General features: G+C 46.2%; 1 protein-coding gene across 1 annotated transcript in view; it reads right to left on the reverse strand.

Moving 5' to 3' along the window:
• The window catches only part of ADGRD2 (adhesion G protein-coupled receptor D2), a 463,372-nt gene that overhangs the window by 315,313 nt on the left and 127,604 nt on the right, over positions 1-20,455 (reverse strand). Inside the window, exon 13 of the mRNA XM_068247950.1 lies at positions 10,546-10,648. Within this exon, the coding sequence (XP_068104051.1) occupies positions 10,546-10,648 (103 nt within the window). The remainder of the gene's footprint in view (positions 1-10,545; positions 10,649-20,455) is intronic.

Below are 20,455 nucleotides of genomic sequence, written 5' to 3' on the forward strand. Positions count from 1 at the left end.
GTGCTGCCGGAGGCATCATCACAGATCGGCGTATCCGCCTCTCCACAGAAAATGCAGACCGTCTGACTCAAATTAAAATGAATCAATCCTGGATTGGAAACGACTACGCAACACTCCTGGACCCCAACCAAGTAACATGACCGATGAACATCTGGGATGGTTTAGCGTTTCCGGTCCCTGTTTATTGAACCTCTCATCTGTATTACATTTATGACTGCATGGCGGCAAAAAGCATTGCTGCTATATCCGCACGCTTTTTGTCCTCATGCAAGGCCTGGGTTGTTGTGTCTCACAAAGCGTGGCCTTCTCCTCCTGCGCCTCCTCCTGTTCCATCACGTGTGCTGCTGCTGCTGCTGGGTTACCGTTGCCGCGTGGTCCCTGTTTATTGAACCTCTTATCTTTATTACATTTATGACTACATGGCGGTACAAAGCATGCTATCCGCACGCTTTTTGTCCTCATGCAAGGCCTGGGTTGTTGTGTCTCACAAAGCGTGGCCTTCTCCTCCTGCGCCTCCTCCTGTTCCATCACGTGTGCTGCTGCTGCTGCTGCTGCTGGGTTAGCGTTGCCGCGTGGTCCCTGTTTATTGAACCTCTTATCTTTATTACATTTATGACTACATGGCGGTACAAAGCATGCTATCCGCACGCTTTTTGTCCTCATGCAAGGCCTGGGTTGTTGTGTCTCACAAAGCGTGGCCTTCTCCTCCTGCGCCTCCTCCTGTTCCATCACGTGTGCTGCTGCTGCTGCTGCTGCTGCTGGGTTACCGTTGCCGCGTGGTCCCTGTTTATTGAACCTCTTATCTTTATTACATTTATGACTACATGGCGGTACAAAGCATGCTATCCGCACGCTTTTTGTCCTCATGCAAGGCCTGGGTTGTTGTGTCTCACAAAGCGTGGCCTTCTCCTCCTGCGCCTCCTCCTGTTCCATCACGTGTGCTGCTGCTGCTGCTGGGTTACCGTTGCCGCGTGGTCACTGTTTATTGAACCTCTTATCTTTATTACATTTATGACTACATGGCGGTACAAAGCATGCTATCCGCACGCTTTTTGTCCTCATGCAAGGCCTGGGTTGTTGTGTCTCACAAAGCGTGGCCTTCTCCTCCTGCGCCTCCTCCTGTTCCATCACGTGTGCTGCTGCTGCTGCTGCTGCTGGGTTAGCGTTGCCGCGTGGTCCCTGTTTATTGAACCTCTTATCTTTATTACATTTATGACTACATGGCGGTACAAAGCATGCTATCCGCACGCTTTTTGTCCTCATGCAAGGCCTGGGTTGTTGTGTCTCACAAAGCGTGGCCTTCTCCTCCTGCGCCTCCTCCTGTTCCATCACGTGTGCTGCTGCTGGGTTAGCGTTGCCGCGTGGTCCCTGTTTATTGAACCACTTATCTTTATTACATTTATGACTGCATGGTGGTACAAAGCATGCTATCCGCACGCTTCTTGTCCTCATGCAAGGCCTGGGTTGTTGTGTCTCAAAGCGTGGCCTTCTCCTCCTGCGCCACCCTCCTCCTGTTCCATCACGTGTGCTGCTGCTGGGTTAGCATTACCGGTCCCTTTTCCTGGAACCTCTTATATGTATTACATTTATGACTGCATGCCGACAAAAAGCATGTTACCTGTGCAAAGAAAACAGACATTTCCCGCATTTAAAAGACAGTTTTCCCTTTGAAACTTTAAAATCGATTTTCTCAAAAACTATAAGCTCTTTTTGCTAAATTTTTTTTTCCTCTTGTACCCACTCCCAAGGTGCACATACCCTGTAAATTTGGGGTATGTAGCATATAAGGAGGCTTTACAAAGCACAAAAGTTCGGGTCCCCATTGACTTCCATTATGTTCGGAGTTCGGGTCGAACACCCGAACATCGCGGCCATGTTCGGCCTGTTCGGCCCGAACCCGAACATCTAGATGTTCGCCCAACACTAATAGGGGCTTGTAATTATGGCCAGAACAAACAGAAAAATAACCACTTATATTTCAAAATAATATACTGTCGCCATACATTGTGGTAGGGACATAATCTAAACGGTTTAATTATCGGGACCACTGGGCAAATAAAACGTGTTTGTTTTATCCACAGGAGAATGTTTAATTTTAAAACTATAAAGGCTGAACACTGAGAAATAATGATTTTTTTTCTTTTTTTTTCTGTTTTTCTCATTAAAATGCATTTAGAATAAAATAATTCTTAGCAAAATGTACTATCCACAGAAAGCCTAATTGGTGGCGAAAAAAACGAGGTATAGATCATTTTCTTGTGATAAGTAGTAATAAAGTTATTAGGGAATAAAAGGGAGGAGCGCTGACAACTGAAAATTGCTCTGGTCCGTTAGGATAAAAACCCTTGGGGGTGAACTGGTTAAAAACTGCCAGTGGGCAGCGCAGCAGTTTTTTTGTAATTTGTTTTTTAAAATCATGTAGCGAGCCTAGGGATCGCTACATGATAGGCGCTGTGCAGTGGCATCCCCCTACCCTCTTCGATCGCCTCCGGCGATCGGCGATCAGGAAATCCAGCCATGGCGACGGGGCGGGATGACGTCACCGACGTCGTGACAACATCGGGAGTCCCGATCCACCCCTCAGCGCTGCCTGGCGCTGATAGGCCAGGCTGCGCAAGGGGTCTAGGGGGGGGCGATGCGGTGGATAGCGGCGAATCGGCGCAGGGCGGTGGCGATCGGTGTGCTCACGCAGCTAGCACAGTGCTAGCTGCGTGCAGCAAAAAAAAATTTAGCAAATCGGCCCAGCAGGGCCTGCGAAAACATTCTGCGTGGCTTACCCCGAACTACGTTCGGGCAGTGGAGTAGCTACAAACCTCTGGGCCCCGATGCGGAATCTGGATGTGGAACCCCCCCGGCAGCAACAGCTCCCCCTCCCCCGGCAACACCCGACGCACACACATATCCGAATCCCTATAGCCAGCTATAGGTCCCCCCAGTATAGGTAGCCAGGCATAGGTAAGCCAGTATAGTTGCCTCCGGCATAGGTAGCCAGTATAGTTGCCCCCAGTATAGGTTAGATGGGCAGGCGCCGCCGGTATAAGTTAGATAGGTGCCCCCAGTACAGGTTAGCTAGGTGGGTGCCTCTAATATAGGTAGCCAGAATAGTTGCCCCCAGCATAGGTTAGATAGGTAGGTGCCCCCAGTATAGGTTAGTTAGGTAGGTGCCTCCAATATAGGTAGCCAGTGTAGTTGTCAGCTGTATAGGCTAGCTAGGTGCCCCGAATACAGGTTAGATAAGTGCCCCCAGTATAGGTTAGATAGGTAGGTGCCCCCAGTATAGGTTAGATTAGGTAGCTGCCCCCCAGTATAGGTTAGATAAGGTAGGTGCCCCCCAGTATAAGGTTAGATGAGGTAGGTGCCCCCCAGTATAAGGTTAGATGAGGTAGGTGCCCCCCAGTATAGGTTAGATGAGGTAGCTGCCCCCCAGTATAGGTTAGATAGGTAGGTGCCCCCCAGTATAGGTTAGATTAGGTAGGTGCCCCCCAGTATAGGTTAGATTAGGTAGCTGCCCCCCATTATAGGTTAGATTAGGTAGGTGCCCCCCAGTATAGGTTAGATTAGGTAGCTGCCCCCAGGATAGATTAGTTATCTGCCCCCCAGGATAGATTAGGTAGCTGCCCCCAGGATATATTAGGGTAGGTAGCTGCCCCCCACGATTGGTTAGAGTAGGTAGCTGACCCCCAGGATAGGTTAGAGTAGGTAGCTGCCCCCCAGGATAAATTAGGTAGCTGCCCCCCAGGATAGATTGGGTAGCTGCCCCCCAGGATAGGTTAGATTAGGTAGCTGCCCCCCAGGATAGGTAAGAGTAGGTAGCTGCCCCCCAGGATAGGTTAGGTAGGTAGCTGCCCCCCCCAGGATAGGTTAGGTAGGTAGCTGCCCCCCCCCCAGGATAGGTTAGGTAGGTAGCTGCCCCTCAGGATAGGTTAGGTAGGTAGCTGCCCCCCAGGATAGTTTAGGTAGCTGCCCCCCAGGATAGATTAGGTAGCTGCCCCCCAGGATAGGTTAGATTAGGTAGCTGCCCCCCAGGATAGGTTAGGTAGGTAGCTGCCCCCTAGGATAGGGTAGGTAGGTAGGTAGGTAGGTGCGCCCCCCCTAATTCGAGGGAAGAGCTGCAGCCGCGGAGAGGGCAGCCCGACCTCTCCCTCCCTTCCTCTCCCCAGGCCCCCCCCCCCCCTCAGATGCAGAGTGAGCGCGCATGGAAGTGCTGTAGGCAGAACTCACCTCAGTCCCTGGTTCCAATCGCCGCTGATCTCCTTCCGCTCTGTATAGATGCTGATACATACACTGCTTCCTGTTTAGCCGGAAGCAGTGTGTGTATCAGCTTCTATGCAGAGAGGAGATCAGCGGCGATTGGAACGCAGGGAGCTGAGTTCTGCCTACAGCGTTTCCGTGCGTGCTCACTCTGCATCTGAGAGGGGGCCCCCGGGGAGAGGAAGGGAGGGATAGGTCGGGCTGCCCTCCCCGCAGCTGCGGCTCCCCCCTCCCAATGGCGCGCACGGGCCGCACGGCTCTCCAAACGGACATGGGCCCCCCGGGCGCCTCTTCAGGAGCCGGGCCCGGTCGCCAAGGCGACCGTTGCGACCGCAGGCCCTACGCCACTGCGTTCGGGGTTACTGCCAGGAAGGTTAAGCAACTTCGGCTCCGTCTTCTGCCGGAGCCGATGTTACTCACTGAGCGCCGCTATAGACTGATTCCCATTACAGTCTATGGCGGCACTGGCTGCGCCTAAATCTAGCAGCGCTGAAAAGCACTGCTCCGATCTGTACTGGGGGCACCTGCCTATCTAACCTATACTGCGGGCAACTATACCGGCTACCTATACTGGAGGCACCTAAATGGCTAACCTATACTGGGGGCAACTATACTGGGGCACCTACGCCTGGCTACCTATACTGGGGGGACCAATAGCCGGGCACCTAAGCCTGGCTACCTATACTGGGGGGACCTATAGCTGGCTACCTATACTGAGTGCAACTAGACCTGGCTAACCTATACTGCAGGCATATATACCTGGCTCCGCGGGGGGGCGGGGGGGCATAACTTTTACACCCTCGCCCTGGGTGCATTTTGGCCTAGAAACTGCCCTGGACATTAAATTGAAAAAAAGGTACAAAGACGAGCAACTACATTATTCAGGGGGATAGGATGTCTCACTTATAAAGAAAAGTTGGTAAAACTGCGCTTATTTCGCTTGGAAAAAAGATTACTGAAGGCTCATACACACGTACCAACAATCTGTCCAACTATCTTCCAAACTTGTCTGTTGGAAGATAAGTTGGGCGTGTGTACAGCTGACAAACAACCAGATGACCAACTGACAACAGGTTGTATGCCAGATCCAACCGGTAAATCAATCTGACCAACTATCAGGCAGGTTGGAATGTGTGTACAAGTCATTTGAAGAACTGTATTGTTTTGAATGCAGGCATGTTGTGAAGTTTGTCATTTATCTTGCATGCATAGTATTTAAGCGAGTTGGTTGTTTAGTTGACTGACGTTTGTGTATGTACTTGTCAGATAAACAACTTGTTGTGTGGTTGGTCATGTTGTGCAGTTGGTTGTGCATTAAGTTGGACGTGTGTATGAGCCTTCAGGGGTGAGCTGAATAACATGTATATGTACTGTATATCAAAGGGCAAATGCAAAAGCTTGGCACATGTGCTTTTTGTTTCAAGGCTTATACAAAGGAAAAGGGATCATGATCTGCGCATGGAGGCAAAAACTTTGCCATCTATTTAGGAAGAGTTTTTTTTACAGTAAGAGTGGTTAAAATGTGAAATATTAACACAACCACCCCCACCCCCACACCCACCCCCAGGTATAGTTACAAGGAGCTGAATATACAGCATTAGTGTTGAGCTAAAATTTTCGTAATTTTGCGTGTCCTTAATTACGGATGCAAATTTTGCAGCTACGACACAAATTCCTAATTTCATACTTGCCATACAAACCGTAATTCAGAATTCCGTAAGCAAAATTTCTGTTTTGTAATTTGGCATTTCGGCGCACATATGTGTTTAACGCGAAATTTCGTAATTTCGTGTTTTCTATAGAAACAAAGTTTTTATAGTTACGAAAATGGACGTCATTTTGTTTCTAATAGTAATTATGCACATTTAGGTAATGACTAAACTCAGGAAAGTCACTTACGGATTGCAATTACTGATTGCAATTACTGATAATGCAAAGGCCCCTGCACATGCTATCGCTTTAGATGTATCAGGAGGCTCTACCTGCAGCCACTTCTAAGTCAGGTGCTCTTCGCCATGGTGCACTGAGCAGTCATGCATGCTAAGTCACTTGGTTTGGGCCTTACAATATCTGACAATGCAAAAGTTCCTGCAAGTGCTGTTGCTTTAAATGAATCAGGAGGCTCTACCTACAGCCACTTCTGAGGCCCAGTGCACACCAAAAACCTCTAGCAGATCCGCAAAACGCTAGAGGTTTTTGAAACAGCTTTCAGAGCGATTCTAGGCATGTTTAGAGAGGTTTTCTAAACGTGCCTAGCGTTTTTTGGAGCGTTTTTGTGTGGCAGGTTTCAAATATTGTTTCAGTAAAGCTGTTACTGAACAGCTTCTGTAACAAAATCGCCTAGAAAACCGCTTTGATCTAGCCTTTTTCAGAGCTGTTTTCCACTTTCCTATACGTTAACAATGAGGCAGAAATGCCTCAGAAATCAACAAAATGCTGCAGCCCTCGGGTTTGCATTTGTGGAAAAAATGAATCGCTCTGGTGTGCACCATCCCATTCACTTTCATTAGCGGTTTTCCCCCTGCAAGCGTTTTAAAAATGCTCCAGAACTGCTCTGGTGTGCACCAGCCCTAAGACAGGTGCTCTTTGTCAAGGTGCACTAAGTGGTCATGCATGCTGAGACACTTGGTTTTGGGCCTTGCAATATCTGATAATGCAAAGGTACCTGCAAGTGCTGTCACTTTAAATGTATCAGGAGGCTCTGGACTGGAACACAATTTCGAGAACGTACGAATTTCCATGTTAAACACGAAATTCTGATTTGTTTGTATTACGTAAATGATTGTAATTATGAAAAACGATCGTAATTACGAAATTCCCCAAACTTTTGGGCAGTAATCATATTTTTCGTGAATTACGTGAAATTTTGCATAATCAGAATTAGGTAATTATGCTCATCACTATGCCAGTGTTCCACTTCTACAGCCGCACTGGCTCAGAAAGTCAATACTGTATCCAAGAAGAAATTGGTTGTTTGCTGCATTGATGAACTGATTCATTCAGATGAACTACATCCGCCAGATACAGCATTGTCACAGGGTGACATAGTCAACAATAAAAGACGAGATCAACTCATTAAAGTGTCCTTGTCACTTCAGATCAGATCAAAAAACTAATTTATCTGTTGCTTCTGAACTAAAGGATATACAATACAGGATATTTAAAAAAAATACATCACTCTAAGCAAAGTAAGAAGAGAGATAAATGGATGAATGAGATGCAGAATTAAATACATACATTATACAGTAGAACTATAGAACTGTTTTACACTAAACAAAAGCCAAGGTTGTTTAAAGCTTCAATATGCTTGTGACCTGGAAGATTCAGAAACAAGACAGAGGAGAGCTGTTTATAATTGATGTTAGTGTAAGGTGTAAAGTAAAAACTCACATATATTTTCAGTTCTTCCAGCGATGGTAAATTGTATCTTGCTAACTGCACTTGCTCAACAGATGGAATTGTGATAGTGTAAAGCTTAAGTGAAACTATGTTTTGGAAACTTTATGGACATTTTAAAGAGAGCCTGAGGTGGGCTAAAAAAAAAAAAAAAAAGTAGGCTACCTGATCCGCAGGGCTGAGCAGGTCAGGTAGCCGCAAAAAACGCCTCTCCTATGGGCCGCAATTGCCCACTTTCACTTGCTTGACCCCTGGGTCGCGATGCTGCACTGAGAGACTGTGTTGTCTCTCATAGCATGCAGGGAGGTGGGGGAGCGGCAGAAAGCACGGCCAGGGGGAGAGAGCTGCCCAATGTCAGCTCAGGAAACCCTGTAGGAACGCCGTTGGCTGGCAATTCCTCTCCCCTGTGTTTACCTCCGAGTTAGAAAAATCTTGTTGCTAAACTTGGGAGGGTCTAGCTAAAGCGCGACGGGGGGGGGGGGGGGGGGCTATAGCGTGGCGGTTGGAGGGCACAGAGCCATGTAGACTCTAATGTATTTATCATTAATACGGCAAAAAAAAGCAGAAAAAAGGGCTCGGCAATGAATAGCGTTAACAACATTAGAACATTTGAGTTTCTGAAGTATGTTATTTTAGAAGCTTGCAACGTTATAGTTTTTGTCATATTATTTCGTTTGTATGTACAGATTTTACATTTTCAAATATATTATCGTTTTTATGTGTTAAAGGATGTTTCTGCAGAGGGAGTGGTTAGGGTTAGGCGCTACTAGGGGGAGTGGTTAGGGTTAGACACCATCCGGGCGGCGATTAGTTTTAGGCAACACCAGGGAGAGTGATTAGGGTTTGGCACCACCAGGGGGGGGTGGTTAGGGTTAGGCAGCACCGGGAGGGTTAGGGTTATGTAGCACCGGGAGGCAGCAGCAGCATCGCCAGTCTTATTTTAGCCCCAAGATGTCAGCGGGTGCCCCCAATCTATTTGCAGGGGTGCCTGCTGCTCCCCGCTGGCCGCCGCTGTCCCCTTCCCGCTGGCCGCCGCTGCCGCCGCTGCCCCCTCCCCACTGGCCGCCGCTGCCCGCGCTGCTGTCAGACCTCGATCAGCCGACGACCACTAGTGCGGGCGCTAGGACCTAGCACACCACACTGATATGCGGAAGTGACAACACTTCTGTATATAGAGCGTGGTGCGTCCGTGCGCCCGCTCTAACTGGTCGGGTCGCCGGCTAATACTGAAGTCTGATGCTGCTGCTGGGAGGTGAGTACCGGTCACTACCTAACTGGGGGTCCCTATCACTACCTAACCTAGGGGGCGCCGCCTGTCCCTCACTACCTTACCTGGGGGTCCCTGTCACTCACTACCTAACCCGGGGGTCCCTGTCACTCACTACCTAACCTGGAGGGTCCCTGCCTACCTGGTTAGGATAGCAGCCTACTGAGCACTAGACCTGGGTTCGATTTCCGGCCAATGTATGTAAGCTGGCTTTTGAAATCCTACAATTCCCTAAGCAAGCTAATTTTTCTCTTGGGTATATCACAATGTTAGATGCTAGGCTGGCTTCAGCATGTAGCATTGTAGTGTGTTGTGTTGGTGGTATAATGGTTAGGATAGCAGCCTACAGAGCGGTAGGCCTGAGTTCGATTCCCGGCCAATGTATGTAAGCTGGCTTTTGAAATCCTACAATTCCCTAAGCAAGCTCATTTTTCTCTTGGGTATATCACAATGGTACATGCTAGGCTGGCTTCAGCATGTAGCATTGTAGTGTGTTGTGTTGGTGGTATAATGGTTAGGATAGCAGCCTACAGAGTGGTAGGCCTGAGTTCGATTCCTCGCCAATGTATGTGAGTTGGCTTTTGAAATCCTACAATTCCCTAAGCAAGCTCATTTTTCTCTTGGGTATATCACAATGGTAGATGCTAGGCTGGCTTCAGCATGTAGCATTGTAGTGTGTTGTGTTGGTGGTATAATGGTTAGGATAGCAGCCTACAGAGCGGTAGGCCTGGGTTCGATTCCTCGCCAATGTATGTGAGTTGGCTTTTGAAATCTTACAATTCCCTAAGGAAGCTAATTTTTCTCTTGGATATATCATAATGGTACATGCTGGGCTGGCTTCAGCATGTAGTGTTGGTGCTGGTATAGTGGTGAAGAGAGCTGCCTACCAAGCTACCTACCAAGCAATAGACCTGGATTTGATTCCCAGCCAAGGTATGTAAGATGGCTTTTAAAATCCTACAATTCCCTGGAAGACAAAAGGAAGGAGAAAAAGGACTAAGGGAACAGTCAATAGGGCTAAGGGAACAGTCAATAGGACTAAGGGAACAGTCAATAGGGTCTATGGGCTACCATTTAGCATAAATAAGGTTCCATTTGCGATTACTTTAATTTTTCCGCCGGAATCCGGAATTCCACGGAATTTCGCAAAAATCCGGTGGAATTTTCATAGCGACGGAATTCAGCGCTGACGGAATCCACGAATTCCGGCGGAACTGAATTTGCTCTTTCCGATCATCCCTACATGCAATAGCAAGTGGAGTTACAGTGCACAAGCTGGCAACAGAGACCCTTCCATGTCTCCGTGCTCAGCACACAAGTATCACCCCCGCAAAAAAAGTGAGTGCTGGGGGGGATGTAGGTGATCGTAAATATATATATATATATATATATTGCAAGGGGTTAAGGTGGGCAGATTATACATATGGCTGATACCCACCCATCACTGATTAGGATTCCTAGAATTTTGGGGGGAAAAACATTTGTCTGAAAAGTGTTATGGAAATTGTAGACATATATAACCTGTGAGTTTGCATGCCAGACAGGGTCTCACAATATTTATATCTTTTATATAGTTTTATACAAGCAGAAAAATATAGTTGCTTTTTCCCACCTTGTGATCCAATACTTACATCATTTGCTTTAGCCATTTCACTGCACATGAGCAATGCCTCTGCTGCAGCAAGAGCGAATATCAAATTCTTATGAACAGTTGTCCTTTCTGATTTAGGAATGCTGAAAGTGAAAAAAATAAATAAATAAATTTGAACATTTTGAACCTTTTTTTTTCTTTTCTTTTTTAGTAAGGAGACTCTTAGGTTCCTTTTAGTAGCCATCTCTTAGTGGTTCTGTTTCACTATAACTCGTGGACCTGAACTCTTGCACAGGACAGAAGAAAAACACAGAGAAATGCATCCTGTATGTATTTAGCCTGTCTAACCCCCCTCATCTGTGACTGATCACTACTGTAATTTGATCTCTTCAGCTGTGTCAGCTCAGGAATCTCTTCTGCAGAGCTGCTGATTTGTAAATACGGGATGTTAACCCTATGTCTGCTTCCATGAAAGCAGGAAGTAGACACAGTGCAAATTATTGCAGGATTTGTATTCGCTGTAACAAAGAAATGTTTTTTGTTTGTTTTTTCTAAAGGTTATTATGCTGTTGATTATCTTTTGGAGCAGAGAGGAAGTTCTGAGTTCAGATCTGCTTTAAAGTTTATTCTGTGCCATTTGTATTTTCAGAAAGCTTGTTATAGTACAATGGGAGAGGGGAAAAAAGGCAATCTACAAGGAAGAGATGCAGTGAAGGAGACTGTGTTTACTTCAAATAGCCAGTAGGATGATGAGAGATTTATTACAAAACTCCGCTAATGCTGAGAAAAGGGAATTTCCTAATGTTAGCTCTATATATTTTAGGCTAGATTTACATTCGCCATTGTGTTGCGTTCCCTATAAAGCAGGATCTCAACAGAACGGGAAAGCAGTGCCGCAGGTTATCATTGCATTGTGTTGCATACAGTAAAGTACAGTGAAGCATACAGTCAACAAAAGTATGCTTCACTGTCACTGGTAACGTGTGCACTTTGTAGTAATGCACTGCATACACTTATCACTTATAGTTAGCTGCAATTTTTTGACCACCACAGGATTAGGTGTAAAATAGGCAAAGCTTGGGTGGCTAAAATCTTGACTCAGCTAACCAAGGTAAACCAAGGTGACTTTAGGTAAACAGGATTTAAAATAATAATAATAATAATAAGACCAGAGCAGGGATCATATGGCAAATGGCTCCCCTTAAGCCCTGTACATTGTTGCTATGTGTCACACTCACCGTCCTGGTCTCCCGTGGGGCTCTCGGGTGCGCTCTCTAGTGCACACGCGCGGGGGCTCTCTGGGTCTTGTAGTCTCTCTCCCGCCCCAGCGTATGGCGCTACGCGCATGCGCAAAGTATTGCACGCGCGCGCATGCGCAAAGGGTTGCGCGCGCTCTGCGCTAATTTCGACGCCAATGCACAATATAAAAGCAGCACTGCCCCTAACTGCAGTGCTGCACGTTCTGACAGCTTGGCTAGCCTGTTGGTGAACCGTTGTCCCTGCCTTGCTATTATTCTGATCTGATCTCCTGTTGTGACCTTGGTCTGTGACCCCGACTACTGCTGATCTCCGCTTGCCCTGACCTTTGGCTCTGTCTCCTGGATTACCGTTGTCTGCTGCCTGCCCTGATCCCTGGCTTGTGACCCCGACCTCCGTTGTCTGCCGCCTGCCCTGACCTTTGGCTTGTGACCCCAACCTACGCTGAACTCTGTTTACCCTGGACCTCCGGCTCTCGTCTGACCACGCTTTCTCCACAATTAGTGTCTCTGTTCTCCCGACCACTTGCTGAGGTAATCCCAGTAGTGACCTGGTAGGGCACTAGGCAGCTACATTCCACATCCCCTCCTGGGGGTGTGGTCCTGCACTCCCCTCAAGGGTGTGTGGGTGAAAACCCGTGGTCACCTAGACTCCACTACTGGGTAACACCTCTTCCTTCGTGGGAAGGTCAACAGGGACTGAAGAGAAGTTCTAGTCAGTGCTAACACTATGCAGGAATGGCAGCTGAATAGAAGAAAGAAACATGCCTGGCTGTGTCACTTGCTGTTGAGGTGCTTGTTCAGACATAGGCATCAATTCATCAATGGCTGTTCGATAAAAAAAAAAGTCGGGAAAATACAGCATTCTGTATTTTAGACCTTTTTTTGCTAATTCATCAATATTTTCACAGGTGCGGTAAAAGTTTGGTAATTAACCGAAGCCCATTGACAAAAACCTGTTCAATAACAACAGAAGAGTGTGCATTGGTCTCTGTTCTCCGTGCAGAGTTGGTATTAAATGGGAAGAGGCATTCTGACATCCCTTTAGATGTGCATGTTTGATATACTCCCTCTGTTTGCTCTAAATCTATCTATTAGTCTTTCCTTAATATTTTATTTATGTGCCACAGCTTAGATGAACTCCAAGAAACTTTAAACATGTCCTGTAGGCAATTTCCCCACTAATTCCTCCACATCTTCAAACAGGAACCTAAATGGTCAAATGGCTGAAGGAGGCAGGGGAAGCCGCTTTTGTTCTGTTCTCTCAGCTCACTACCTGGTGGGTAGAAAAGATGGAACCTCCCGGAAGCCTGTGCAACCTATCAGCATTCGATCAGCGGGACTTGCAGGAGACAGGAGCTGTTTCTATTGGCTCTGCTGCTGTCAGTAATAGGTAATCCGTCTCTGCTTCTGTGAGTTCTGTTAGTCCCGCACTGTTTCTGACAGTGACAGAGGAGAACTGCCAATATTGATCGAGCATGTTACTGTGTTTTACGGCATGCTGTAACCTTCATGAATTGACATTTACTGACATTTGTTGAGGTGTTTACCGAACAAGCCAGTAATTTACCTCACTGCTCGGTAATTTCTGCTTGCCATACGTTAACAGCCTTGATGAATTTACAATATCCTAAGTGCTTGGTAAAGTCAGCGGCAATGCTTGATGAATTGACGCAACAGTGTTATTCAGCTTGAAGTGCAAAAAGGAGACGTCACATACCAGGTTAAAGTTGCTGGTCAGTGCAGTGGGTGCGGGCACAAGGCTCCTTGTGCCTGCACCCACTGCACTGATCAGCAACTTTAACTTGGTATGTGACGTTTCTTTTTTTCCTTTCAAACTGAATAACACTGTGGCGACAATTCATCAAAGGCTGTTCGATTAAAAAAAAAGTTGAGAAGATACCGCATTTGGTATTTTAGACTTTAATGTGCTAATTCATCAATTTACCGAAACCCATTGTTGGTAACAGCAGAAGTGTGTGTGCAGTGACAGCATTACAATAGTAAGAAGCATTCTGATATGCCTTTAGATGTACATGTTTTGTTATATTGTTTGTCATACTGCCTCTGTTCACTTTAAATCTGTCCACTATTCCATAACATTTTATTTAATTGCCACAACTTAGATGAACTTCCAGGAGACTTTACACATGCCCTGCTTAGGTGATTTCCCCACTAGCTCCTCCGCATCTTCAAACAGGAACCTAAGAGGTTAAACTGCTGAAGGTAGGCAGGGGAAGCCTCTTTTGTTCCGTGATCTCTCTGCTTGATGCCTGGGGGTTGAAAAGCTTTCAAAATGCATAATTGGGACTTGCAGGAGACAGGCGCTCTTTCTATTGGCTTCTGCTCCTCTCAGTCATGTGTAAACGTTTCTGCTTCTGTGAGTCCCGCACTGATTCCGACAGAGGAGAACTAAATTGATATTTACTGACATTTGTTGAGGTATTTACCACACGAGTTGGTAATTTACCTCACTGCTTGATAATTTCAGCTTTTCATGTGGTAACAGTCTTGATTAATTGACATTCTCCTAACAGCTGTGTTCAGCATTCATTCATATTTTTTGCACATGATTGCCCAAAATGCACATACTTACTGGCACTATTGTACTTTGTTGGATTACACCACTGGGATTATTTTCGGAATCCTTTGTGGATTCACTTAGTCACTATTTTGACATTGCTGCTATTATTTACTACCAATAGAGTATTGTACCATGTTAGCCATCAGTAAAAGCAGCAAGTTTTGAATCAGGATGATGTCATTTATTGGTGAACTTAAAAAGAGTAAGCTTTTGGCTAATATGCCTTCTTCATACTCTATTCCTGCATGCAGGAATAGAGCCCGAAGAAGGCTTATTAGCCGGGAGCTTTACTACCTTAAAGGAATACTATCGATGTATGCATTTATTTTTAAATGCTGTATGTTGTAGCACACATTAGGGCAAGTACTAGGAGCAATGTGATTCCTCACACAACTGTTCCTCATAGCTGTAAAATCCTCCGTCAGTTTTGGCGTCAGTGTTGGATACAAAATGTATCTAATACTGAGCTTCCAGAGGGCTAGACAATGTCTCTGCAAAGGGGAGATGCTATCAACTCCTCAGTTTATAGTTTAATTATCACCTTGCTGAAAGAATCTTGTTGATATGGTGGTAAGGGGTTAAAGATTCTAGCAATGTGTGTTTATTATCTTTGCTTCTCTTTACTGATAAAGATACTAATAATGCTAATTGTAGACAGTGGTCTGCCCCTCTCAGCAGCTTGTAAAGTGGATGCAGCCTGGAGTGAATGCCTCAAGCAGGCAGCCAGTCTGAGTGTAAACACAGACTCCTGGTATAGCTAGTTATATTCCAGCAATAGTCTAGCTCATTTAGTTACCTGTTACCACCTCAGATCAGCCTATTTCTCCTCATGTCTGCTGCATGCTGTGAGTGACACAGTGAAATATATTTGTGAGCTGTGTGACAGAGTAACCAAGCAGCTCATGGTGACCCAAACTACTATGAGCTGTGTGAGAAATGAATTTTTAAGCAGGGATAGTGAGAGAGAGACCTGGGTGAATAAATAAAGTGCCCCTAGCACTAGTGGTAATGTGTACACTAATATAGAGTATTAAAAAAAAAAGTTGTTTCAATCGATAGTACTCCTTTAATTATGTTGGCTTTGAAATATTGTTCTTATTCTTATTATTAGCGCCCTCCTATTTTCTATACGCTACTCCTCCTACAGTTTTAGGGGTATAAGCCCCAGTTGTTTCTGCTTGAATAAGCGATCCCACCCTCCACTCCCCTGCGGCGGACTACCTAAGACCCCTTTTTTCATTTTGACTTTGACAGGGAAAATGTTGAAATCGCTGCCACTCATACAATTTTGAAACTACACTCCCCAAACTCGGACCACATATTGTTGGTGTCACCCCGAATAAAACTTTTTATTTCTGGGGGCACCCCAAAGTGGGCAGAGCTACTAACAGCCAATGAAAATGTAGCAATTTTCTATATGCTACGCCTCCCAGAGTTTTAGGAGTATGATTTTGAAACTTTGCGCACTTGTTCAGCTCATACTCAAATAGGTTGCTTGTGCTTTGTTAAGCAATCCCACCCTCCATGCCCCTGTGGCGGCCCCCCAAAAATCCCATTTTACCCATAGACTTTCATTGGAAAATTTAAACGTTTTGCCACTTGTATAGCTTTGCAGTTAGACTCACCAAATCAAGCTGAAAAATTCTGTCACATTTTGGGGACCCAAAAAAGTAGGCAGAGCCAAAAACAACCAATCAGTTTTTCCCTTTTGACTTCAATGAGAAAATGTAAACAGCTGTAAATCTCAGTGTGAAAGCGAGAGACCCCTAACTTGGCACAGTGGGTCACTGGGTGATGGGTTAAAATTTGGCAAGGTGGGCGGGGCCACATACAGCCAATCAGACACAAAGCCAACATTCTGTGGTTTCTTCAGAAATTACACCATCTAGTTGAATGTAAATTTTGATAAAATGGACGATGAATTGTTACTATGTTTTAATTATATTAATGCTACGCTGCTACATGGTCTTGAAAGATCCATACAAGTCCGTTCCATGGGCAGCACTAGGTTCCTCTGACCACAGCCTCATCCATCTGATCCCCACCCACAGGAGGTGCCTGGTGTCAGCAAAACCAGTCCTAAAGTCCACCACAGTGTGGTCAAGCGAGACTAAACTCCAACTCCAAGCTTGCTTTGACTGTACTTACTAGAAGCAGGGCCGAGCCTGGGCGGGTGCTGCGGGTGCATTGCACCCAGGCGCCTGTCTCTGACAGGCGCCGCCTGGCCGCCGCTCCCTCCCTCTCTCCCTCTAGCCGCCGCTCGCTCCCTCCCTCCCTCTAGCTGCCGCCGCCGCGTCAGACCTCGATCAGGCGGCGACCAATAGTGCGGGCGCTAGGACCTAGCACACCGCACTGATATGCGGAAGTGACATCACTTCTGCATATAGAGCCGGTGCGTCCGGCGCCCGCTCATACTGGTTGGGTCGCCGCTGATCCTGAGGTCTGCTGACTGCCTAAAGGGGTCTTCGTCACTCACTGCCTAAAGGGGTCCCCTTCACTCACTACCTAAAGGGCTCCCGTCACTCACTGCCTAAAGAGGTCCCTGTCACTGCCTAAAGGGGTCCCTGTCACTCACTGCCTAAAGGGGTCCCTGTCACTTCCTAAAGGAGTCCCTGTCACTGCCTAAAGGAGTCCCTGTCACTAACTGCCTAAAGGGGTCCCTGTCACTCACTGCCTAAAGGGGTCCCTGTCACTCACTGCCTAAACCGGGCTCCCTGTCACTCACTGCCTAAAGGGATCCCTGTCACTCACTGCCTAAACGGGGTCCCTGTCACTCACTGCCTAAACGAGGCTCCCTGTCACTCACTACCTAAAGGGGTCCCTGTCACTCATTGCCTAAAGGGCTCCCTGTCACTCACTGCCAAAAGGGCTCCCTGTCACTCACTGCCTAAACGGGGTCCCTGTCACTCACTGCCTAAACGGGGTCCCTGTCACTCACTACCTAAAGGAGGTCCAGGCTGGCTACATATACTGGGGACACAGGCTGTTTGTCATTATGTGCATTTACTGGTGAAAAGCTGTCTCTTATTATGTGCATTTGCTGGTGAAAAGCTGTCTCTTATTATGTGCATTTGCTGGTGAAAAGCTGTCTCTTATTATGTGCATTTACTGGTGAAAAGCGGTTTCTTATTATGTGCATTTACTGGTGAAAAGCGGTCTCTTATTATGTGCATTTACTGGTGAAAAGCGGTCTCTTATGTGCATTTACTGGGGAAAAGCTGTCTCTTAATATGTGCATTTACCAGGGAATAGCTGTCTCTCATTATGTGCATTTACTGATGAAAGGCTGTCTGTCATTACGTGCATTTACTGGTGAAACGCTGTCTCTTATGTGCATTTAGTAGGGAAATTTTGTCAGTAAAAAAAATCTTTTGTCAGTAAATTTTTAGGTATTTGTCAGTAAAAAATAACGTGAAAGGTTGGCAACACTGGCAGGCTGCGTGGCGCAATGGGAAAGATACAGGCAGCCCACCTCACGCTTGGGCTTGGCGGGGGGAGGAGCCGACAGCAGCAAGCAAGAGTAGGGTGGCCGCAGGCAGCCATAAATACGCAGTGTGTGACTGCGTCGCACTCGCAGAGCCTCTCAGCCTGAGTCAGTCCAGAGACTAGCAGACTCGCAGGCAGCCGAAGCCAGCCAGGAGCAAGCCCATGGAAGAGGGGTAGGAATGTGGTATCACAGTGTAAGATATGTCAAAAATAGGCACCCCATAAAAATAAACGAATATATATAGCATTGCCAGCCTCAGCAATCCAAGATAAAGACCCGGGAACTGTAAAGTTGCAGGCAAGCACTAAACATGAGCTCCTGAAACTTTACCAATTTTACCTTGTAATGGGCAGCTGAATGGACACAAAGGACACAACCAACACACAGCCAAGACCAAGACATAACATGGAAACCAGAGGAGCCTATGGAAGTCTAAAGAATAAAAAGACTAAAGATTAAAAAGCAAATGCTCTGAATGGAGAAGATAACCACCTATAAAAGGATAAACAAGCTGTGTCACTCAGAGGAAAAACAACAAGCAGCAGCAGCCAGCTCCAGCCAACCAACAGATCCTAACACCAGCAGAGAGTAACCCCAGAACTGAGCAAACCTGCAGAAAACAAGGTAAGGGCATTTCTGCTGAATATTACTTATAGAATTAAGAAAATAGTTTATCAAGGGATTCACAATGGAAACCTTGCAGCCAGCAGATCAAAAGGCAAGCCAGGATGCAGATAAGCCCAGCACATCTAGCAGCAGGAGGTCTGGCACTCGGGAAATTGTTTACTCTCCTGGCAATAAAAGCAATGATGCAAAGAAAGAAGAAAGATTGAAACTAACTAAAAGCATGCCAGAGACTCTGCTGACTATTTCTCTAACCCTAGAGTAAGAACAAACCTGATATTTTTTACACATGACACCCAAGCTTGGCATACTGCCATTTGTGAAAAATTTGAAAAAAGCATTAAAAAAAATGGTATCAGGAATGGGGGACAAATCAGAATAAAAGACAAGGAGGACCCAGATGTTACTACACTTACAGTAACTGTATACCACAATGGCAGTGTCTTGATCCAGGGAGCAGAACGTTACTTAAATATGTTTGAAAAGCTTTATCCTGAAATTGAAAGACTTGTAATTAACTTTAAAGTGAACCAGACAAACTCTGTCAACACAAACAATGGTCGTAAATCATCTGCAAGGACTGTTCCCAGAGAGAAGGCTGAAGACCAAACTCCAAAACAACAGAAACAGACCCCCTCCAGAGACCAGACACCAGGCTTCTCACACCCCTCCCTGGAGACTCTCAGAGAAAGTCTGTCCCAATTAGAAAGGGACTTCACTCTTTTCAGGGAAGAAACTAAAAGCAGCCAAGGTGTGAAAAATGCAAATGATCAACTGAGAGAAGAAATAGCCAGGATGAAAGCTGAGCACACTGCAGCCTTGAATGATATCAACATTTCCCTACAAAAACTACAGCAGGAAAACTCACAACTTAAAGAGGAGATCAGGAAATTAAAAATATTAAAACAGCCACAAAAGTTAGAGGAGACAACAAAAAGCACAAAGGCCCCCACAACACCTGTGCCAACCAAAGACAGTGATCCGCACAACACACAGGATGCAATAATCACCCGAGAGACCAGTGACAATCACAGCCACCCAGCCCCCTCTCCAAATAATGCCAACACAGCCTTATCCAACAACCCACAGCCCAAGCCTAAACACCAAGCAAATGTCTCCTATAAACATTGCAGTCCTGACATTGTGCTGGTTATAGACTCTAATGGAAAATACCTGGACATAAGAAGACTCTTTCCAGGGATGCATGCCATCAAAATCATCACTTCAACTATTGAAAAAGTAACACAGGTCATTAATGATCCCTATTTCACCGACCCAAAACATCTCATCCTGCACACCGGCACCGATGACATTATACAAGAAAACACCACAGACCAAGAAACCATCACATACAAGTTGTCACAACTGGTTAAAAGGGCACAGCAGAAATTCCCCAGCACAAAGATTATCCTCTCTTCCCTGCTCCCAAGAAAAGACATTCCTCACCAGACAATTAAACAGATCAATGCAGAGCTGGCCTCCAGTCTCAGATCCTCACCAGACATACAACTGGCACAGCATACCACAATCACTACCGACCATCTGTACAACAACAAGCACCTTGACAAACAAGGAGTCAGCCGCCTAGCAAAGGAACTAAAGGACATGGTGCTAAATAGACCCCAGAGACTCCAAGAAAGCCCTAACTCAACAATCAGACAGCAAACCACAATGTCCCAACACCAGAGAGAGAGCCCACAAGCATGGCAAACATGTAGAAAACAGCCTGCCCCACAATGGCAACACAAAGCAACAGAGGGTAGCATCATGGCGGAAATCAGAACTTTGCTTATCAATATACAAAGCAGATTGAGGTGACGCCCACAATAGTGTCCACCCTCCCCCCGAAAATACTGAGTCCTTTGAAAATTTCTGCTCATTACAAGGTAAACCGACTCAAAATGACATCCCTTCTCATCAGTAGCTGGAACATCCAAGGGCTGAACGCCTCAGCTTTTGGATCCAAAACAAATGATCCAGACTTTAAAAAGAGACTTGA

This window comes from Hyperolius riggenbachi, chromosome 8 (genome assembly GCF_040937935.1).
Source record: "Hyperolius riggenbachi isolate aHypRig1 chromosome 8, aHypRig1.pri, whole genome shotgun sequence".
NCBI classification, from domain to species: domain Eukaryota; kingdom Metazoa; phylum Chordata; class Amphibia; order Anura; family Hyperoliidae; genus Hyperolius; species Hyperolius riggenbachi.